At 43.5% G+C, this 19,361-nt stretch overlaps 1 protein-coding gene across 5 annotated transcripts in view; it reads left to right on the top strand.

Moving 5' to 3' along the window:
• SERAC1 (serine active site containing 1) overlaps positions 1–19,361 on the top strand; it is a 564,154-nt gene that overhangs the window by 139,753 nt on the left and 405,040 nt on the right. For all 5 annotated transcript variants that reach the window (XM_073671518.1, XM_073671517.1, XM_073671519.1 and 2 more), the window contains one exon: positions 7,960–8,057. In XM_073671518.1, the coding sequence (XP_073527619.1) occupies positions 7,967–8,057 (91 nt within the window). In that variant the 5' untranslated portion in view covers positions 7,960–7,966. The remainder of the gene's footprint in view (positions 1–7,959; positions 8,058–19,361) is intronic.

The raw sequence follows: 19,361 nt of genomic DNA, 5'->3' as shown, positions 1-19,361 counted from the left end.
GAGGCAAAAAGTCTCAGAGACATGTATCTCCCCTCCAGTATTCTGCCAGTGACTTTGTCACAGTAGTTTCGAGATTGGTTTACTTTTGTGCATTGTAGATTGCGATTGTGCACTGAGCAATAAAGCCACTTGTGAGCGGGTGGATTTCTCTGCTTGGGTTTTTATGAGGTATTTGTCCATTACAACTCGCCACTAGTTGGGGAAAGTAGCAGGTCAGTGGGCTGCAGAGACAGGTTACAGGCCGCAGTGGGTCGAGGAGTAGGAACACTGTCATAGTCCGATTATAATATCATGGTCTTGGGTAGAGGGATCCAAGCGGATAAGACGTGATGCTTATTTGCCGCATGTATCCCCAGACAGTAGGTCAGAGAAAATCTGTGTGGCCAGCACAGGTAGTGCGTTTGGCTTTGATCTTAATGTCTCTTTGATCTTACTGATCTTAATGCAAGTCAACAATGTCAGGCGGGAAATACCCTACACAGTCAAATTCTTTGCTGATAGTGGTGATATTCAACCGATTGGGCTGTATAAGCTGGAGCTGGTTTAAAAGGCAGTCATACTGGATGTCCTGCTCCCTGAAGTCCTCAGTGCAGTATTTTAGTTATGAGCAGTAGATGGCAGAAGAGCTCAGACTTAATACCTTTAGTATAGGATGTCAGGAACAAGCTGCTTCTGGAGCAAAATGTTATGTTTCCTGCTTCATTCCACTGTTACTATAATTTTATAGTCTGTTATATTCCTATATGAACAGTATATTATGTTAGCACACTTAGTGGGCCGTGGCCTAGAACAAGTACACTATCAATGAGGGGCGTACATAGGATTCATGGGGCCCCATAGCAGAAGTTCAGATTGGGCCCCCCCTCCAAAATAAAATGTAAATAATTGTCAGCGTCACAGAAGAGCAGATCACACAACCTTTCAGCCTTTACATAGTAATTTTCCTCCTGCTGACGTCCTAGGTCCCTCTTTCATTGTCCTATAATGTGTGATACCAACAAAAGTGTCCCCCAAACACAGTATGATACCCCCATGGTAAATTCCTCCACATGCGCAGTATAATGACCCTACTGTACCTCACCTCAACTCCCAGGGCAATATTTTCTGACCGCAACACAGTATGATCCCCCAATTGTGAGCCCTAGAGCTAGAGAGGATGGTAGGTAATAAGGGAGGGTGTTATACATAATAAAAGATAAAACTATATAACTAAGGACGGCGTTATACCTAATAAGCGAGTACACTATATGCTAAGGGCGTATGCTATACATAATAAGTGAGTACACTATGTACTAAGGGACTGTGCTATACATAATACGGCTACATTCCTGCATCTGTGTGTTGTGTCACTGTGCTGCCCTGTTTTACAGACGCATTGAGCATGTCCTATTCTAATCCTCAAAATTGGATCAGAACAGGACATTCTCTGATCCTCACAGATCTCATTCTCAGATCCGTGATTTTCATGAATGTGTGAATGGATCTATAAAACTCTACAAGTCCGTGGACCATCTGATAAAAAAATCTGACATTTCACACAAATGTGAGAATGCAGCCTAAGGGATTTTACATGTAACATTATCACTCCAAGTCACACAGCGCAGATACAGAATAATATTTACATCCAGGCACTTACCGCTGACGTCTCGTCTGATCAGAGATGGTTTCTGCTGCTTCTTCTCCATCTGGTCAGACCTTCATGTCGACATCTCCCAGTCACGATTCGTTTTGTCATGATGATCTCCAGCCTAGATAATAACAAGGTCACATATATACATGTGTCTCCCGCGCACTGCACCCCTGAATACAGATCTGTAACCCCCCATTAATATACTATTAGCCACTTAGTAATCAAAATATAAAGTGATAAGCAGCACTGTGCCCCCCATTAACTATAATCTCCACCTGACGATAATATAAATTATTCAGTCTCTGTGACTCTCCCCAATTAACTGCAAGGCTATGTGCACACGGAAAATATACAAGCATCCCCATCATTGATCTGTCCCAGCACCACTATCATTGCTCTCTCCCAGCACCCCCATCATTGCTCTCTCCCAGCACCCCCATCATTGCTCTCTCCCTGCACCCCCGTCATTGCTCGCTCCCTGCACCCCCGTCATTGCTCTCTCCCTGCACCCCCGTCATTGCTCTCTCCCTGCACCCCCATCATTGCTCTCTCCCTGCACTCCCGTCATTGCTCTCTCCCTGCACCCCCATCATTGCTCTCTCCCTGCACCCCCATCATTGCTCTCTCCCTGCACCCCCGTCATTGCTCTCTCCCTGCACCCCCGTCATTGCTCTTTAACAGCAACCCCGTCATTGCTCTCTCCCAGCAACCCCCGTCATTACTCTCCCAGCACCTACATCATTGCTCTCTCCCAGCAACCTGTCATTGCTCTCCCCATCCCCGTCATTGCTCTCTCCGCCCGATCAACCCCATCACTGCTCTCCCCAGCCCCATCAGCCCCACCATTGCTCTCCCCAGCCCCATCAGCCCCACGATTGCTCTCCCCTGCCCCATCAGCCCCACCATTGCTCTCCCCAGCCCCATCAGCCCCATTATTGCTCTCTCCAGCCCCATCAGCCCCATTATTGCTCTCCCCAGCGTTTCAGTAAAAATAAAAAAATAAATAAAAACACTTACCTCTCTGCCCGTTCCACTGCAGGCCGCAGCATCCTTGTTGTCTGCAATTTCCTCCCTCACACAGGCCCGTGCTGCATGATGACGTCATCAAGAAGCGCGTGCCTGTGTGAGGGAGGAAGCGGCAGGCAGGAAGCAGAGGACGGATCTCTGCAGCTCCGCTGCCATTCTGTCCTATCAGCAGCGGAGCAGGGAGATGCTGCACCGGCGGGCCCCCCTGCGCAGCTGCACCAGCAGCGGTATGTCCGTCCCTGGACTGCTATGGGCCCCCCCAGCTCATGGGCCCCACAGCAGTCGCGTGGTCTGCCGCCATTGGTGGTACGCCACTGCTATCAATATTTTGTTAGTATTTTCTCAGGAGTGGGAGCCAAAACCAGGTGAGGAACAATCAGAGAAAAGGTATAATAGAAACAAGTCACCAATTCTGCATTTTATCACCCACTCCTGGTTCTGGTTCCCACTCCTGAGAAAAAATACTGACCAAATACTGATAGTGGGGCCGTGGCCTTATAGTGAGTCTTGTATATAAAGAAAGTCACCACCAGATGTCAGCAGAGGATTAGGAATAAAATAGCTGAATGTGAAAACAATATAATTGTAAAGATGAAAAGATGATTAATGTTCCACTATTATTGCAACCCCTGTAATGAAGAAGGGATAGGGTTGCCAAATGAGGCTGTGCAAGGCCTGTGACCTTATGTATGAGGAAGCCCCTTGTATGTCCCTTTAGCAGTCAGTAGCGTCTTCAGCTATTATCACGCCAGAGAGTCTGGGTGGTAGTGTGGCCAAAACAGATGAACTGAGGAGATTTAATCAGTGTATCTCAGAGCTTTCACCATGAGAGGGAGGTTATTCAGGATCTTCATTTAGCTTCCCTGCTTTCAAAATTCTTTGCTGACAGTAAGAGGGGAACCACAGATGACCGCACCGCATTGTCTCTTCTAATTGTATTGCAAGATGGTGGATTTTGGCGCTGAAAAAAAATAGGGGTGATGCTAGTCCCAAAAGTTGCCAAATAATGAATGCAGCTGGGGAAAAGGAACAACTAGTTCAAATCCCACCAAGGACAACATTTGTAAGGAGTTTGTATGTTCCCAGTGTTTGCGTGGGTTTCCTCTGGGTTCTCCGGTTTCCTCCCACACTCCAAAGACATACTGATAAGGGATTTAGATTGTGAGTCCCAATGAGTACCAACATTGTCTGTGAAGCGATGTGGAATTAATTGCGCTATATAAGTGAGTAAAATAAATTAAAAAAACAGTCTCTCAGGGCAGCAACCACTGCACCTCTGGCCGGGGGGAGCAGAAAGCACTCACATGCTGCCTCAGAAGCCACATGTGGCCCCCAGGACGCGTGTTTCAGACCCATGACTTAGATCATGTCAGAGGAGGGAGAAATTATTTTTAAATCGGACTTAACTTTTTTTTTTAACGTGATCGCCGTTATTCAGTGAATAGCAGCGATCACGTGACAGGGGACCGGAAAAACTGGCCCTGATCATGTTCTCCAGTGTCTGTTACCCCCGATAGCTGAAACCTCTGAGATTTTCTAACGCTGGGGGCATACCCTTATTTCTCAGCACCGTTAAAAAGTGGCGCTGAGGAGTAAGGCCCCTTAAGTGCCGCAGTTAAAAGGCGTATTGACTGTCGTTAAGGGGTTAAACTACTCGAGTATTGCTTTAGCAGTATTCTTGGGGTCATTGTTTTGAACCTCCATCCCAGTATCAAATCACTGACAGACTGAAACAGGTTTTGCTCAAGAATATCCCTGTATTTCTCACCATCCATCTTCCCTCGACTCGGACCATTTTTCCTCTCCCTGCTGCCGAAAACATCCCTATAGCTAGATGCTGCCACCACCATGTTTCACTGTGGGATAGTGTTCTCGGGGTGATGAGCTGTGTTGGTTTGGCACCAGACATAGTTTTTACTTTAGTGGCCAAAAAGTACAATTTTGGTCTTTTCTGACCACAGCACCTCCCTCCATACATTTGGGAAGTATCCCACATGTCTTTTGGCAAACTCAAAACAAACCTTACAATTTTTGTGTGCAAGTAAAGGTTTTTATCTGCCCACTCTTTCATAGGCCACCTCTATGGAGTGTACGGCTTATTGTGGTCGTGTGGATAAATACTACAGTCTCTGCTTGGGAACTCCGCAGCTCCTTCAGGGTTACCTTTGGTCTCTGTGCTGTCTCTTTGATTAAGGCCTTCCTTGCCCGGCCTGAGAGTTTTGTGGGTGGCCCTGTCTTGACAGGTATGTTTTGGTATCATGCTCTTTCTATTTGATGGTAATGGATTTCATGGTGCTCCTGGGGATCATCAGAGATTGGGATTTTTTTTTCACAACCCAAGCTTGACTTGTACTTCTCAACAACTTTGTCCATGACTTGTTTGGAGATCTCCTTGGTCTTCATGGTGTTGTTTTATTAATGGTGGCTCTTGCTAAATGGTGTTGCAGCCTCTGTGGTCTATCAGAAAAGGTGTGTATATACTGCTAGACCATGTGTTGAACACAGGTGGACTTCATTTCACTAAGCATGTGACTTATGAAGGTAATTGCTTGTACCCACATTTTTTTTTTAGTAGCTTCATAGCAAAAGGGGTGAATACATATGCACATGTCAATTTTTATTTATTTGATCTCATAAATTTAAGTTATGCCTATATTTTTCTCACTTCACCAACTTTACCAGCACTTTACCACTTCACCAGCAACTTTAGTGCTAATTTACAAATCGAATTACAAAATTATTTGAACACAGGTTGTAATGTAACAAAATAGGTAAAGAGCCAAGTGGTGAATAGTTTCACAAACCACTGCAGGCTTGGGCTATTAGGGTAGCCACCAGGTGCCACTCCATAGCAGTACCCGAACCTGCAGTAGCTGGGTGTAATGCTGTTGCCGGCGCCCCTGCGTGCTTTCCCTTCCCCCTCCATACAGGGATGCCGGCGTTCTCATCACCCTGGCCGCGTGGCGTGCTCCCTGTCTTCCTGGTGTAGTGTGTGCCGCATTTTCCAGCAGCGTGCTTAGTGCACGCGCTTCCCTGCTCTTAAAGGGGCAGCAGGTGCACATAGTACAATGGCCCAGCCAATGGTTGGGAGTCATTTAATAACAGTACACCTGCAAGATAGATCCCAGCCAATAGCTGGGAGGCTTCTTGTATATAAGGCACCCTACCCTTTAGGAAGGTGCCAAGAAACACAGTAAATCATTAGTGAGTGAGGTGGTCCCATGGTCCTGGTATAGCCAGTCCTGAACCTTTTCCCACGGTCTGTGTGCGGCCAGACCCTGAATCAGTATTCGAGACCTGTGTGTCTTAACGTGTGCCTATTAGAGTACCCCATATATCTACAACCAGTCTCCGAATCAGTCCTGTCTGAGACTCTGTGTCAGTAACCGTTCTGCAGAGGATCCTGAACCTAGTAGTCTGAACGGAGCCCCGAGTCGATGTCAGTAACCATTCTACAGAGGATCAAGAGCTTAGTCGTCTGAACGGAGTCCTGTCCGTGTCTGCTTACCTGACCCCTGGGGTCAGCAGCTGCAGTACCAGGGACTGCCTAGGAGTGGTGCCTGGTGGCTGCCTACAGCTAAGCCTAACTCCACCATCAGGAGCTCCAGTGAACACCTGGTAGCTGCTAAACTATGCTACTCCTAGGTAAGTCTGGCCCCGTGGCACAGTGGGTCCACGAACCACGTATGCCACCTGCATGCTTAACACTGGGATATGTGGGACAGAGGGCATAGGCAGAGATGTAGTCAGATAGCCAAGATCGGGGCAGGCAGCACAGGTTCAGAGTACAAAGCCGAGGTCAGGGGCAAATAGGTCAGACAGAACAGGTATACAAGCCAGGTTGGTAACAGGAGAGCCGATCCAAACATGCACTAGCTGGAACACTAGGGGTGGACTTCCGTCAGGCAAAGGGTGGAGGGGAGAGCTGCCTAATATATCCACTGCTGGCTGGGGATAGTCCAGGAGGTATAAACTCTGCAGGACACAGCAGGGTGGAATTCCTGCAGAGACTAGCCTTGCTTCCCTATAGCCATGTGGAGACAGCAGGAAAATGCGGGAGTGCTGCAAGAGGCAACTCTGCAAAACGGCCTGATAGGAGGAGAAGCAGAGTGGTGACCGCAGTGAGTAGAACATCGTTGAGAAGGCGTACGAGCTAGGGCAGGCCCCAATATCAGTATTTGGTCAGTATTTTTTCTCAGGAGTGGAAGCCAAAACCAGGTGAGGAACAATCAGAGAAAAGGTATAATAGAACCAAGTCACCAATTCTGCATTTATCACCCATTCCTGGTTTTAGCTCCCACTCCTGGGAAAAAATACTGACCAAATACTGATAGTGGGGCCGTGGCCTTACCGGCGTGACAAGTTGGAAGCAGGAGAAAAGAGGCGGTTGTTTGAGCACAGGAAGTAGTGGGAGGCAAATGGAGGGCACCAGGTAGGGTGACAATAAATGGGATATGTATAGTCCCTTTTCTATCCACGTGCTGGGTGGTTACTAAGTTGTTTTTTACGTTACCGTATTTTTTAAAATAATTTTTGGTGTTTTTTTTTCTCAATTTTCCTTGCCTTTATCTATATTTTAAAAATGTAGAAATTCACAAGAGCCTCATAACAGATTTAGACTTCCTGTTCTATAGAAATCAATTTTCAGCAATCATCTAATTGTCATCGGAGGCCGGATTACAATGAAAATAAATACGTATGTATAACTGCACTAATTTCAATAGTTAATGGTCACAGATCATCTCCTCCTCCCTTGTTCCTACATAACAATCTCTGCACAAGTTACCTAGCCTACTTAAAACATCCTTCTCCAGACTGTTATGAACATTTGTAATCTTTTGCTTTCTATAATCGCAATGATAAAAACACAAAAAGCTGATCATGGATTGCACAGAGCAGGGGTGTAGAGCCTCAGGCCTGCGGGCTGTTTACGGCCCTCTGTTATCTTTTATCCGGCCCCCGGGCCGATTCCCGGGGACTGCAGTGCTTGGGCTGGCAGCTGTATTTTGATGGCCACTGTAAGAGCTCAAGCAAGATAATTGACCTCATAATTATGTAAAAATAAAAAAGTAAAAACAACCTAAAAGCTGAAGTATTGTATGACACCAATTCTGTAATTCTGAGTTTCAGTTAATACAACTACACAGCCTGTTGCTGATTTACTGTTACAAGAAACTTTGATGCTATAATTATATTTATATAAAAAAAAAACTTATTGCACACTTGATTGCAAAATGTTTATGCACTGTACATCAATACTCTTTCGAGATGTTTTATGTATAGCATTTTTTTGTTCTGTGCAGGTAAAATATGTCGGTAGCAGCATGTTGTCTCATCTGTTGTAGAAAAATATCTACATCTGGGACGGTATCAAGACATAACCACAGCTGGAAAGACATCAGTAAGTTCAATGTCATCTATATATTAATTTCCAACAGCTCCAGCATATAACAGTAAAGAACCATTAAAGTAGCCCTATTATTATCCATCAAATGCGAAATAAGTATTTGTTCTTTAACAAAAATTGAGTACAATAGCATCGCCTTGACCTACCCAAGCTTATTCTGTACACAGTAAGACAGCGGCTTTCATGACAGTGTGATAAAGAGGCAGTGACCCAGATTAGTTACATTTAAATGTCTTTATTTTCTACTCACAAAAAAAAATTGAGATCTTTATCCTCCGATTTGCAACCGGATCGATCAAAGCAGTCTGTTGCCATGTGCGACTATACCAATGTATCACTCGTGGGTGCGTCAGTAGCTTTGCCTTCTCTGGCCTGAGTTCAGACTCTCACAGACCTGTCCTGCAGTTCCACACAACAAAACCTTAACTGAAAGATTTTAAATGGGTTTAATGGACATGGGCCACTCCCAAGACCCGGAGTGGAGGGAGAGCTCCATCCCACTACCATTCTATAAATCTCTCCAAAAACAAAAGCCCATGTCAGGTTCTCTTTAATCTGACTTGGAGCTTGACCAAGTAAACACTTTAATTTTGCATTGCAACCACAGCTGTAGCTGTAATTGCAATGCTCTCCAGGGGGGGTCAGTATAACTCTATGTGCAGTTTAGGGGACACATAACGACCCTCATATATGATTCCCCTCACTGACTCACAATATGAATATGTTTTAATCTAAAGCATTCCATTGTAGGCCTGGCAGTATGTTTAGGGTCCTTGTCCTGTATGAAGCTTAGCCTACCCCAATCTTAAGTCTTTTGCAGCCTTTAAAAGGTTTTCCTCCAATATTATCTTCATCCATCTTCCCATCAACTCAGACCAACTTCCCTGTCCCCACTGTAGAAAAACATCCCCACAGCATGATGCCGCATCACCATGTTGATGGTAGGGATGGTGTGTAAGGAGACAAGACACTGTGGAACCAGAACAGCGAGGAATCGTGGCAGAGGGGAGGCGTTTGATCAGGATTCTGGGTGCAGTGTTGTCAGGGAAACCAGCTCAGCAGAAAAACAGCACGTGTGCAAGTTCTGAAGTGATTCTGGAGCCGAGGAGAGAGACGGGAGGAGTGACAGTGCGTCCAGAGATCCTGTCAGGAAGAAAAGTGCTGCGCATCCGCCCAGACGTCGACGGTCAAGCCCCAAAGACCCGAGCGACGCCAGTCACGATTCCTCACCCGGGTGATGTCAGTCGTCAGGAAGGGAGCAGGTTGCGGTGGCACGTTTCCCAGACGTGTGCGCCAGCAACAGGACGTCGCAGAAGCTCCGGAGGTGTCAGATCGAAGATTCATGGTCAGGCCAGCAACCAGGAAGGACGTGCGAGACGGGCCGTTACCTCTGACAGGGACATATGGTTCCAGGCATGGATACAGGGAATGACTGTAGTCTGACAGGGAACAGCAGACGCCAGAGCGGCATCGCGAAAGTGCATGGAGATTGATGGGGGAAAGACTGCCCCTCACCCAGTATAATTAATAACAATCTAGTTCCCCTACCCTTCAGTAGATCATTTTTAACTACCAGCCCCTGAATTCTAGTGTATTCTTATAATTTATTCTGTTATGTGATTTCCTGCTTATTTTACTATCATTGTAAAGAAATTGTCACCATATAATACATGTTTTATAATTAATATTAGTTGTTAATTAAAATAAATATACTGTTGTTCCGCCTGTGTCTTCGCTGTTGCATTCTGGTACCTCCTTATACTTGTTTTCAGGGTGCAATATTCGTTTTCCGCCATACATAGCGTTTTGCATCTAGCCCAAAAGTTCTACTTTCGTCTCATCTGACCAGAGCAACCTTTTCCACATGCTAACTGTGTGTCCCTACATGGCTTTTTAAAACTGCAAATGGGATTTATTATGGCTTGCTCTCACTATAAAGTGACCATGGGCCTTTTGGCACAACTGCAGGAGAGTCAGCGATACTCCTTCCAATTTTGGATTATGGATTGAACAGTGCTCTGTAAGATGTTCAGAGGTTTGGCTACTTTTTTTTTTTTTTTATAATTTAACCCTGCTTAAGGCTGTGTGCCCACGATGCGTTTTTAATGCATTTCTGCAGCGTTTTTGAAGCTGCGGAAACGCATTAAAAACGCATGGTAGAAGGCCTGCCATGTTCCTCAATGATAATCCGCATGTGCTGTGCACATGCTGCGGAAATTTCCGCTGCGGATTATCATTGCGGAAAAAAACGCAGCACTACCAATTATTTTGCGGAAGTGCTGCGTTTTTTCCGCCATTGACTTGCAATAGAACGCGCCAATTCCGCAAGACTGCATCTGTACTTGCGTAATTGGCGCGTTCCAATGTGCGGATGGTACCCGGGTGTGGAGGACAGGAAACTCTCCTCCACACCCAGGTACCATTAAAAAATCTGTAAAAAAAGAATAAAATAAAAAATAAATGTATATTTACCTTCCGGTAGCCCGTGCTGCACTCCTACTTGCTTCCCGGTGGATTGTCATGTGACGTGTCAGAGTCATGTGACGGGTCACGGGACGCTGACGTCGGCAGGTCTTTCAATCCACCGCTGTCGGCAAGGGAGAACGGAGTGTAAAGCAGGACATCGGGGGCCATTGGAAGGTAAGTACATTTATTTTTTTATTTTTAACCACACTCTCGGGTCACACTATATATATCCATGCCGTTTGCATGGATTTATGTAGTGTGAACTAGTTGTCACAAGCACTTTCCAAGTGATGCTAAAATCACTTGGAAAGCGCTTGTCAATCCGCATGCGGAAATGTCAATGAATAACGCTTCACATCCGCATGTCCCTGGCAGGAAAACACATTTACAATCCGCATGTACAATCCGCATGTACAATCCGCATGTACAATCCGCATGCTTTTTTTCTGCCAGGTAGATGCAGAAACGCTCAGGAAAAATCCTGAGCATTTCTGCATCATGGGCACATAGCCTTACTCTTCTCCACAACTTTATCCCTGACCTGTCTGGTGTTTTCTTTGGTTTTCATGATGTTTTTTGATCTCTAAGAAACCTGCGGGGCCTTCACAGAACAACTGTAGTTATACTGAGTATAAATTAAACACAGATGGACTCAATTTACTAAATATGTGACTTCTGGGGGCAATTGGACAATCAAAATTTTAATTAAGGGGATTTGACTACAGGGGGCTGAGTACAAATTCCCGTCACAATTTTCTATATTTTTAAAATAATTAGAAATCCATGTAAAATTTCCTTTAGGCTGAGTTCACACGATGCGTTTTTCATGCGTTTCCGCGGCGTTTTTGCAGTTGCGTAAACGCCGCGGAAACACATTAAAAACGCATGGTAGAAGGGCAGCAATGTTCCCCAATTGAAATCCGCATGTGCTGTGCCCATGATGCGTAAACGCTGCGGTCAAAAATCCGCAGCATGTCAATTAATTTTGCGGAAACGCTGCTCTTTTGCCGCCATTGACTTGCATTAGACCGCATGGAATCCGCATCACTGTATATGTTGATGCGCTTTTCATGCGGTCTAATGTGCGGATGGTACCCGGGTGTGGATGAGAGGACTCTCATCCAGACCCAGGTACCATTAAAAAAAAAAAGAATAAAATAAAAAATATATATATTCTCACCTTCTGACGGCCCGCGCAGCGCTCCTCCTTGGTTCCCGGCACTTCGGGGTTGAATGAAGAAGGACCTTCGCTGACGTCAGAGTCATGTGACGGGTCACGTGACGCTGACGTCGGAAGGTCCTAAAGTCTTCACTGCCGGCAGCCGGGACCGAGCGAAGCAGGACACCGGGGGCCATCAGAGGGTAAAGTATATATTTAATTTTTATTTTTTGACATTCACACACTATATAAATCCATGCCGTTTGCATGGATTTATATAGTGTAAAGTTGACAAGCACTTTCCAAGTGATGCGAAAATCGCTTGGGAAGCGCTTGTCAACCCGCATGCAGAAATGAAAGTGAAGACCGCTTCATTTCCGCATGTCCCTGGCAGGAAAAACGCATGTACAATCCGCATGTACAATCCACATGTACAATCTACATGCGTTTTTTACTGCCAGAGAGATGCAGAAACGCTCAGGAAAAAATCCTGAGCATTTCTGCATCGTGTGCACATACCCTTACACTTCACAAATACTTGCTACTTACATTTAAGTTTGTGGGTGTAACATGACAAAATGTGGTAAAAGTTCACCAGGTCGTATAGACGGAGAAAGTTATAGGGGTTGGCATATGACAGCGTGACAGTCACCTAACAGAGTAAAATAAAGGAATGGAGTACATTTAAAATGTGTAGTAAATCACTAGTCTACTGTTTCATGAAAGAAAAAAAAAATTAGTCACTTTTTATATAGAGAGATTGACATCAAGGTGTCTGACAGCTTAGTCACCTTTTAAAACTGTGTTTTTACATGGCATAAAGCAGCCTTTGAGGTAAAGGTGAGGCCAGATAGTTAAGTTGTGACGTTGTCATGATACCGTAGATTTGATCTAAAAGCTGAATACTGCACTTTTTGCAAAAACAAACATGCTTAGACAGAGCAGTTTTTGACTGCATGCCCTCAATTTAATACGGTAAATTGAATTAATGTCGAACACATGTGGCAATGATCCTAATAAACTACAGCGGCTGAAATAAGTATTGAGCACTTCACCATTTTTCTAAGTAAGTTCATTTCTAAAGGTGTTATTGACATGAAATTCTCACCAGATGTGGGTAGCAACCTATCCAATCCAAACAGGCAAAGAAATACCATAGAGGTCTATAAATTTAAGTTATGTGTAATAATGAAAAATGACACAGGGAAAAAGTAATGAACACATGAAGAAAGAAGTGCAAAAAGCAATGAACAGTCATGACACCAGCTGAAATCAGTAATTAAAATCAATCCTGCTACTTAAGGAAAGAAAATATCGGTTGGTTCAACTGATGGCCTATAAACAGGTGTCTCATTACAGAGGTGCCACACAAGAAAAATATCATGATGGGCAAAACCAGTAAGCTGTCTTCACAACCTTATTATTGCAAAACATATGGATGGCATTGGTTACAGAAAATTTTCTTAGCTACTGAAGGCCCTGTGAGCACGGTTGGGGCCATAATCTGGAAATGGAAAGAACATCATTTCAACATAAACCGGCCACAGCCAAGTGCTCCCCACAAGATTTCAGAAGAGTTGTCCAAGAGCCTAAGACCATTTGTAGAGAGCCACAGAAAGATCTGGAAGCAGGTACAATTGTTTCAAAGAAAATAGTAATGCAAAAAAGTAATGCATTCAACCTCCATGACTTTATGCACGCTCACCATGCAAGACTCCATTGCTGAACAGAAAGCATGTTCAAGAGTGTTTAAAGTTTGCTCAACAACATTTAGACACACCTGTAAAAAAAATATTGGGAGAATGTAGTCTGATCCGATGAGACCAAAATTGAACTCTTTGGATGCCATAATACAAACTATGTTTGGAGGCCAAAATTCACTGCAAAAACACCATATCAACAGTGAAGATTGGTGACGGGAATATTAAGAGCTGTAAAAAAAAAATTTTAAGCTCCGATATGTAAAACATTTTTCATCTTTTTTTTTATACATGGGACTTCATATTTAGACTATTTTCATTTTGTTCTTTTGCATTTTAAAATATGAAAATATGAAGGAAAATACATGCCTGTGTTTTACATTATTCTAAATCTTTTGTATGACCACAAAAGACCACTAAAATAAATGTAAAACTTTGTTCCCATTTCTATAACAATTATTTTTAGATATTTGACACATTTTTACTTCTATGGGGACAGGGTTAGTAGCATTGATTTGGATTGGCAGCATCTTTTTTAAATCATTTTTTATTTACCTGCTTTATATTTACTTTTTTCATTTATTTCATACATTGTGCCCCCCCCCCCCCCTCCCCATAAGGTCATAATTAGTGATGATCGAGCATGCTCGCCACTGATCATTACTCGCCTGAGCATCACAGTGCTCGCAATGCTCATTACTCGGCAAGTATTTTTTGAATGTTCGGACGGAAACTCGAATCTCCGCCACGCATGTTGGGGGCATTTTAGGCAGCCAATTAACACGCATGGATTGTGTGACTGTCACTGTAATGCCGTAGCGATGTTGGTTGTGGCATTACAGTGATTTGCTGGCTGCACAGCATCATCGTGTCTATATAAGACCCGACACCCTATGCTCATCACTTTGTACCGGTTAAACAGGCAGAGTAGGGAGAGCTGCAGCTGAGTGAGGTAGAGAATTGGCGGTTAAACAGAGATTCCACACCACTATTATAAATCTACTCTAACTGTCCTTGTAAGGGCTCATTCTGATGAATAATAATCCTGCTGACAGCAGTAGTCAGGCAGAGTTTGTGGAGAGCTAGTATAGTACAGAATAGGTTCCATTGCACATTCTTTCTGCTGCTGGAACTCCTATCAATAGCCCTAGATATCATGGCTGATAACATTCTTTTTGCTCTTAATCCTGCTAATTTTGGTGAAAAGCAATATAATACACCATTTTTACTGCTCCATTTGCTTATTAGCAGCATACTGCCAGATTTGGCTGATTTGAATAGCATTGTTGTAATGTGGAAGCAAAGAAACTGGTCCATCATCTCAGGTGGTCAAATATTACTGCAGTATTAATCCTGATTTTTTTTTTTTGCACTCTACAAAAGATTATACTCCATTTAAAGTCTGCTACTTGTGTGTCCAACATATATTCACACTTGTTCGCTGACCAATAGCATCACTATATTCTCACTGGGCAAAAGAATTGTTGATCAGACGTGATCAAATACTGCGGTATTAATCCTAATTTTTTTTGCATGCTGCAAAATTTTATACTCCTTTTCAAAAGGGCAAAGCATGTGGTAAGGGACCGGAAAGTGAACATCATGCTGATGGCGCATTCGGAGGCAGAGTGGGAAAAGATGGGAAGGATGAAACTGTGCTTACTGAGGGAGCATAACAAGTACCCACATTATGTCGACTTACCTTCCTGTCCCATTTTCTAGGGGCCACAGAACACCACTCTTGAAGCCAGAGCAGTGTGAAAAAGTTGTTGATGGATAGCAGATAATGCCTCCAGTCAGTTTGCAACCACCACCACCCTGTCTTCCACACAGTCCAGTCTCAGTAGCTGTGAGTCTGGACCACATATTCCTCACCCTGATCCTCCTTCCTCCCACCATGCGGCACGCCTAGAGACAAGTTATCCCACACTTGGACACTCTGAAAAGCTGTTCACATTTCTATTTATAGATTCTGGCCTCTCGTTCAGTCCACTTCATGCGGGGCAAGAGGAGATGGCGTGTAGCGATGACCAAATATTTGAGCAGCCACATTCACACGAAGGTGACGGTGGGAAAGTGCAATTACTGTTGTAAGAGGTGGATGAAACAAGAGGGGATTGTAGGGAGAGAAAATAGGAAGTGCAGGCTTCTAAGTGTTTTAGTTAGATTCCAAGGGTATATACTCAGTATCAATTCACTCACCTATTTGGTGTCTTGAGGTACTGCATGTAAATCCAATCAGTAGATTACTCCATTCCTTTTTCCATCCAGTTTGCTGCAGAAATCTGGGAGCTGATGAGAGCACTGGACAGAGCTTTCATGGGCGATACCACTTTGTAAATGTTTTTCCCAGCAATATGCGCTCCTGAAGGATGATGATGGAACTTGATATTCGGATTCAAAGATAATTTTTATTTCAAACTAAAATACAACCGGTTTTGACTTCTTTGAGTCTTCCTCAGGTATAACATCATGCATATAAACACACATTTTATAGCACATATCCCTGCTTGTCATTTTGGGTGGGGACTGAAAGATCTGTTTTTCGGACACACCCAGATACTCAGATATGCAGGATTTTGCACTCTGAGGAATCTAACAAACCCATATACTAAATGACTTTCATACAGTTTTTTTCCATAAAAAAAATTTTTGCACAAATTTTTTTCACACAGAAAGTATTTTCTTTTCTAAAAACACTATAAATATAATTATACCATATATAAAATATCTTTTAAAATGTTATTAAATATACTAAAAGTGTGATTTCATACAGAAATGTAAAATCCTGCAAACATGTACATTATGACAAAATTTAAAACCCTTTCTTTATTCATATTATAGCCATTTTCAAATACAATTTTGTAAAAAAATAAAAATAAATAAATAATAATAATAAAATAATAAATAAAAAAAATATATGTATATATATACCTGTCAACATTTATATGTCAAATACTCTCTATAATATCATTTAATCCATCTGGGTATAATGTAGCCAGACGGAACATCCAATATGATTCTTTCCGGTTTAAATTTTGTACCCTATTAGTACAATTCTCAGGTATTTGCTCCAATGGGGTCACGGAAATATTGAATGTTTTATTATGCTTCAAACATAAGTGCCGAGATAAGCTCTGTATTAAAAACCCATTTTTGGTATTGTGCCTGTGGCCATTCATACGGGATCGTAGGGACTGGATGGTCCGACCCACGTATTGCAGGCCACAGGCACAGGTAATGACATATATCACAAAATCACTATCACACGTTAATTTTTGTGTGATTGCTATGGTTTCACCCGTACTGTACAATGTAATGTACTGAGTCATATGATTGATGATTTTGCAGGTACAACATTTTCGGGAGCCACATCGATGGACCCCCGATTTGAAAGCATCAGTTTTATTTATCCTAGTTTTTTCTTTTTTCTTTATACATTCCCGTTCCCCATCTATGATTATTCTGAGATTACTAGGGGCAATTATACCCTTCACTGTTTGGCCCCTACGAAAGGTAATATTGGGTTTATCTGGTAAAAGTTTTTTCAAAAATGTATCCTTTTTCAACAAGTACCAGTATTTATTTAAAATTTTTCTTATCTCCATATTACTACGATTAAAAGCGGTAATAAAATTATACTGCCACCCATCTTTTTTTCTTATTAATTATCTGCTTAGGTTTTTCTCCCCCTTCCTTAGTTATCCCCTCCTCCACGTCCTTATTTTTGTTATTCTCTCTAGATAAGCACTCCTGCTGAGTTCTTGATAGATTAGTTCTGTATGCTGCCATAATTAATCATTTTGGATATTTCTTATCTGTAAACCTATTGATCAGAATTTTTGATTGTTCCACATAATCTTCCTTATTTGTATTATTTCTCCTAATTCGACGGAATTGGCTATAAGGAATGTTTTGCTTCCATTTTTAATGGTGTGCGCTCCGAAAATCAAAGAAGCCATTAGTATCAGTTTTCTTAAAGTACGTTTTAGTGCTGATTTTTTTATTTTCATGGGATATTTCTAAATCGAGGAAATTTATTTTTTCTTTATTAACCTGTGCAGAAAACGTGATCCCCCAGTCATTCCTATTTAATGTCGTAATGAATTCTTGAGCTTCAACTTCAGTACCTTTCCAAAAAATGGTTAGATTGTCAATATAGCGACGATAATATAATATATTGTTGCAGTAGGGGCGCTGACACAAGGGCGATGAGGACTCGAAGCACCCCATGAAAAGATTTGCAAAACTTGGGGCTACCCGAGTCCCCATCGCTGTGCCAAGCCGCTGTATATACAATTGCCTCTGGAAAGTGAAAAGGAAGGAAGACTCAAAGAAGTCGAAACCGGTTGTATTTTAGTTTGAAATAAAAATTATCTTTGAATCCGAATATCAAGTTCCATCATCATCCTTCAGGAGCGCATATTGCTGGGAAAAACATTTACAAAGTGGTATCGCCCATGAAAGCACTGTCCAGTGCTCTCATCAGCTCTCAGATTTCTGCAGCAAACTGGATGGAAAAAGGAATGGAGTAATCTACTGATTGGATTTACATGCAGTACCTCAAGACACCAAATAGGTGAGTGGATTGATACTGAGTATATACCCTTGGAATCTAACTACTACACTTAGAAGCCTGCACTTCCTATTTTCTCTCCCTACAATCCCCTCTTGTTTCGTAAGAGGTGGATGATGATTATGATGAGACACAATTGCCAGTAAGTCAGGAGAATGCCCAGGGTGCGTACTTGGCAGACAAGGTGGTGGATGATGAAGTCACTGACCCCAACCTGGCAAGGTGACATGAATAGCGAGGACAGCAGCACAGAGGGGGAGGTAGGTGTAGCACCACAACAGGAAGGATGAAGCAGTGGGGTGGCCACAGACACAAGGCGGGAAACTGTTCCCTGTTCACCAAAACACCAATACGAGGGAAGTTGCCAGTCCAACTGCTAGGTCTTCCCTAGTCGGGCTCTTTTTTAAAGACTGTCCAGTTAACCCAAAAAAAGCCATTTGCAACATCTACCATGCCAGCATCAGCAGGGGCAGCAAAACTACCAGCCTGACCACCTCCAGCATGCTCAGACACATGACAGCAAAGCACCCGACTAGTTGGGCCGAAAGCCAGGGTTCAGAAACAGTGCTGCGGGTGACACAACTGCCTCTTCCCCTGTTGTACGTGCATGCCAAGCCTCTTTCCATGATGCAGGCAAAGATGCCTCCCACCCTGCACCTGTCATTGCACAATTGCAACCATCCGCGTCTGAAACCACGTCCTTGTCCCCATGCAGCGATCAGTTTTCCCTGCCCCAGTCCTTAGAACGCAAGCTCAAATATGCAGCCAACCACTTACAGTCCACAATACTAAACTGCCACATTTCTCAGCTGCTTGAACTGGAAATGTTGCCTTTTAGGCTCGTGGAGACCCAAGCTTTCTGCAACCTCATGGCAGCCGCAGTTCCTCGGTTCTCGGTCTCCAGCCTCCACTATTTCTCACAGTGTGCCATCCCCACCTTACACAAGCACGTGTCCCAGAACATTACCCATGCCCTCAACTACGCAGTTACTGGGAAGGTCCATTTAACCATGGACACGTGACAACGCTGGTGGCAGAGGTCACAGTTCATTGGACAAGCAAGGAGTACAGACGAGGGAGACACAAACCAGATGCAGTAGAGGCAGGAGAACACTGTCAAAGGTCTGGGACAGTTTTTCAGCCCCTTCCAGCGCCCAGGCCATGATGCTCTAGGTACTCTGACAAGACGGGAAAAGTTTTAGAAGATGCTGAAGGAGTACCTTGCCGACTGTATCAGCGTCCTCCGTGATTTCTCTGTGCCTTATAAATATTAGGTATCCAAGCTAGACACGTGGCATGAACTGTCTCTCTACACCTTGGAGGTCCTGGCCTGCCCTGCTGCTAGCATTTTGTCAGAGCGGGTTTTTAGTGCCGCTGGGAGTATTATAACTGTTAGG

This window comes from Phyllobates terribilis, unplaced genomic scaffold, assembly GCF_046119375.1.
Source record: "Phyllobates terribilis strain yellow unplaced genomic scaffold, ASM4611937v1 Scaffold_3__8_contigs__length_932513732, whole genome shotgun sequence".
NCBI lineage: Eukaryota > Metazoa > Chordata > Amphibia > Anura > Dendrobatidae > Phyllobates > Phyllobates terribilis.
Note: the sequence above shows the minus strand (reverse complement) of the source record. Positions and strands in the feature narration are given on the sequence as shown.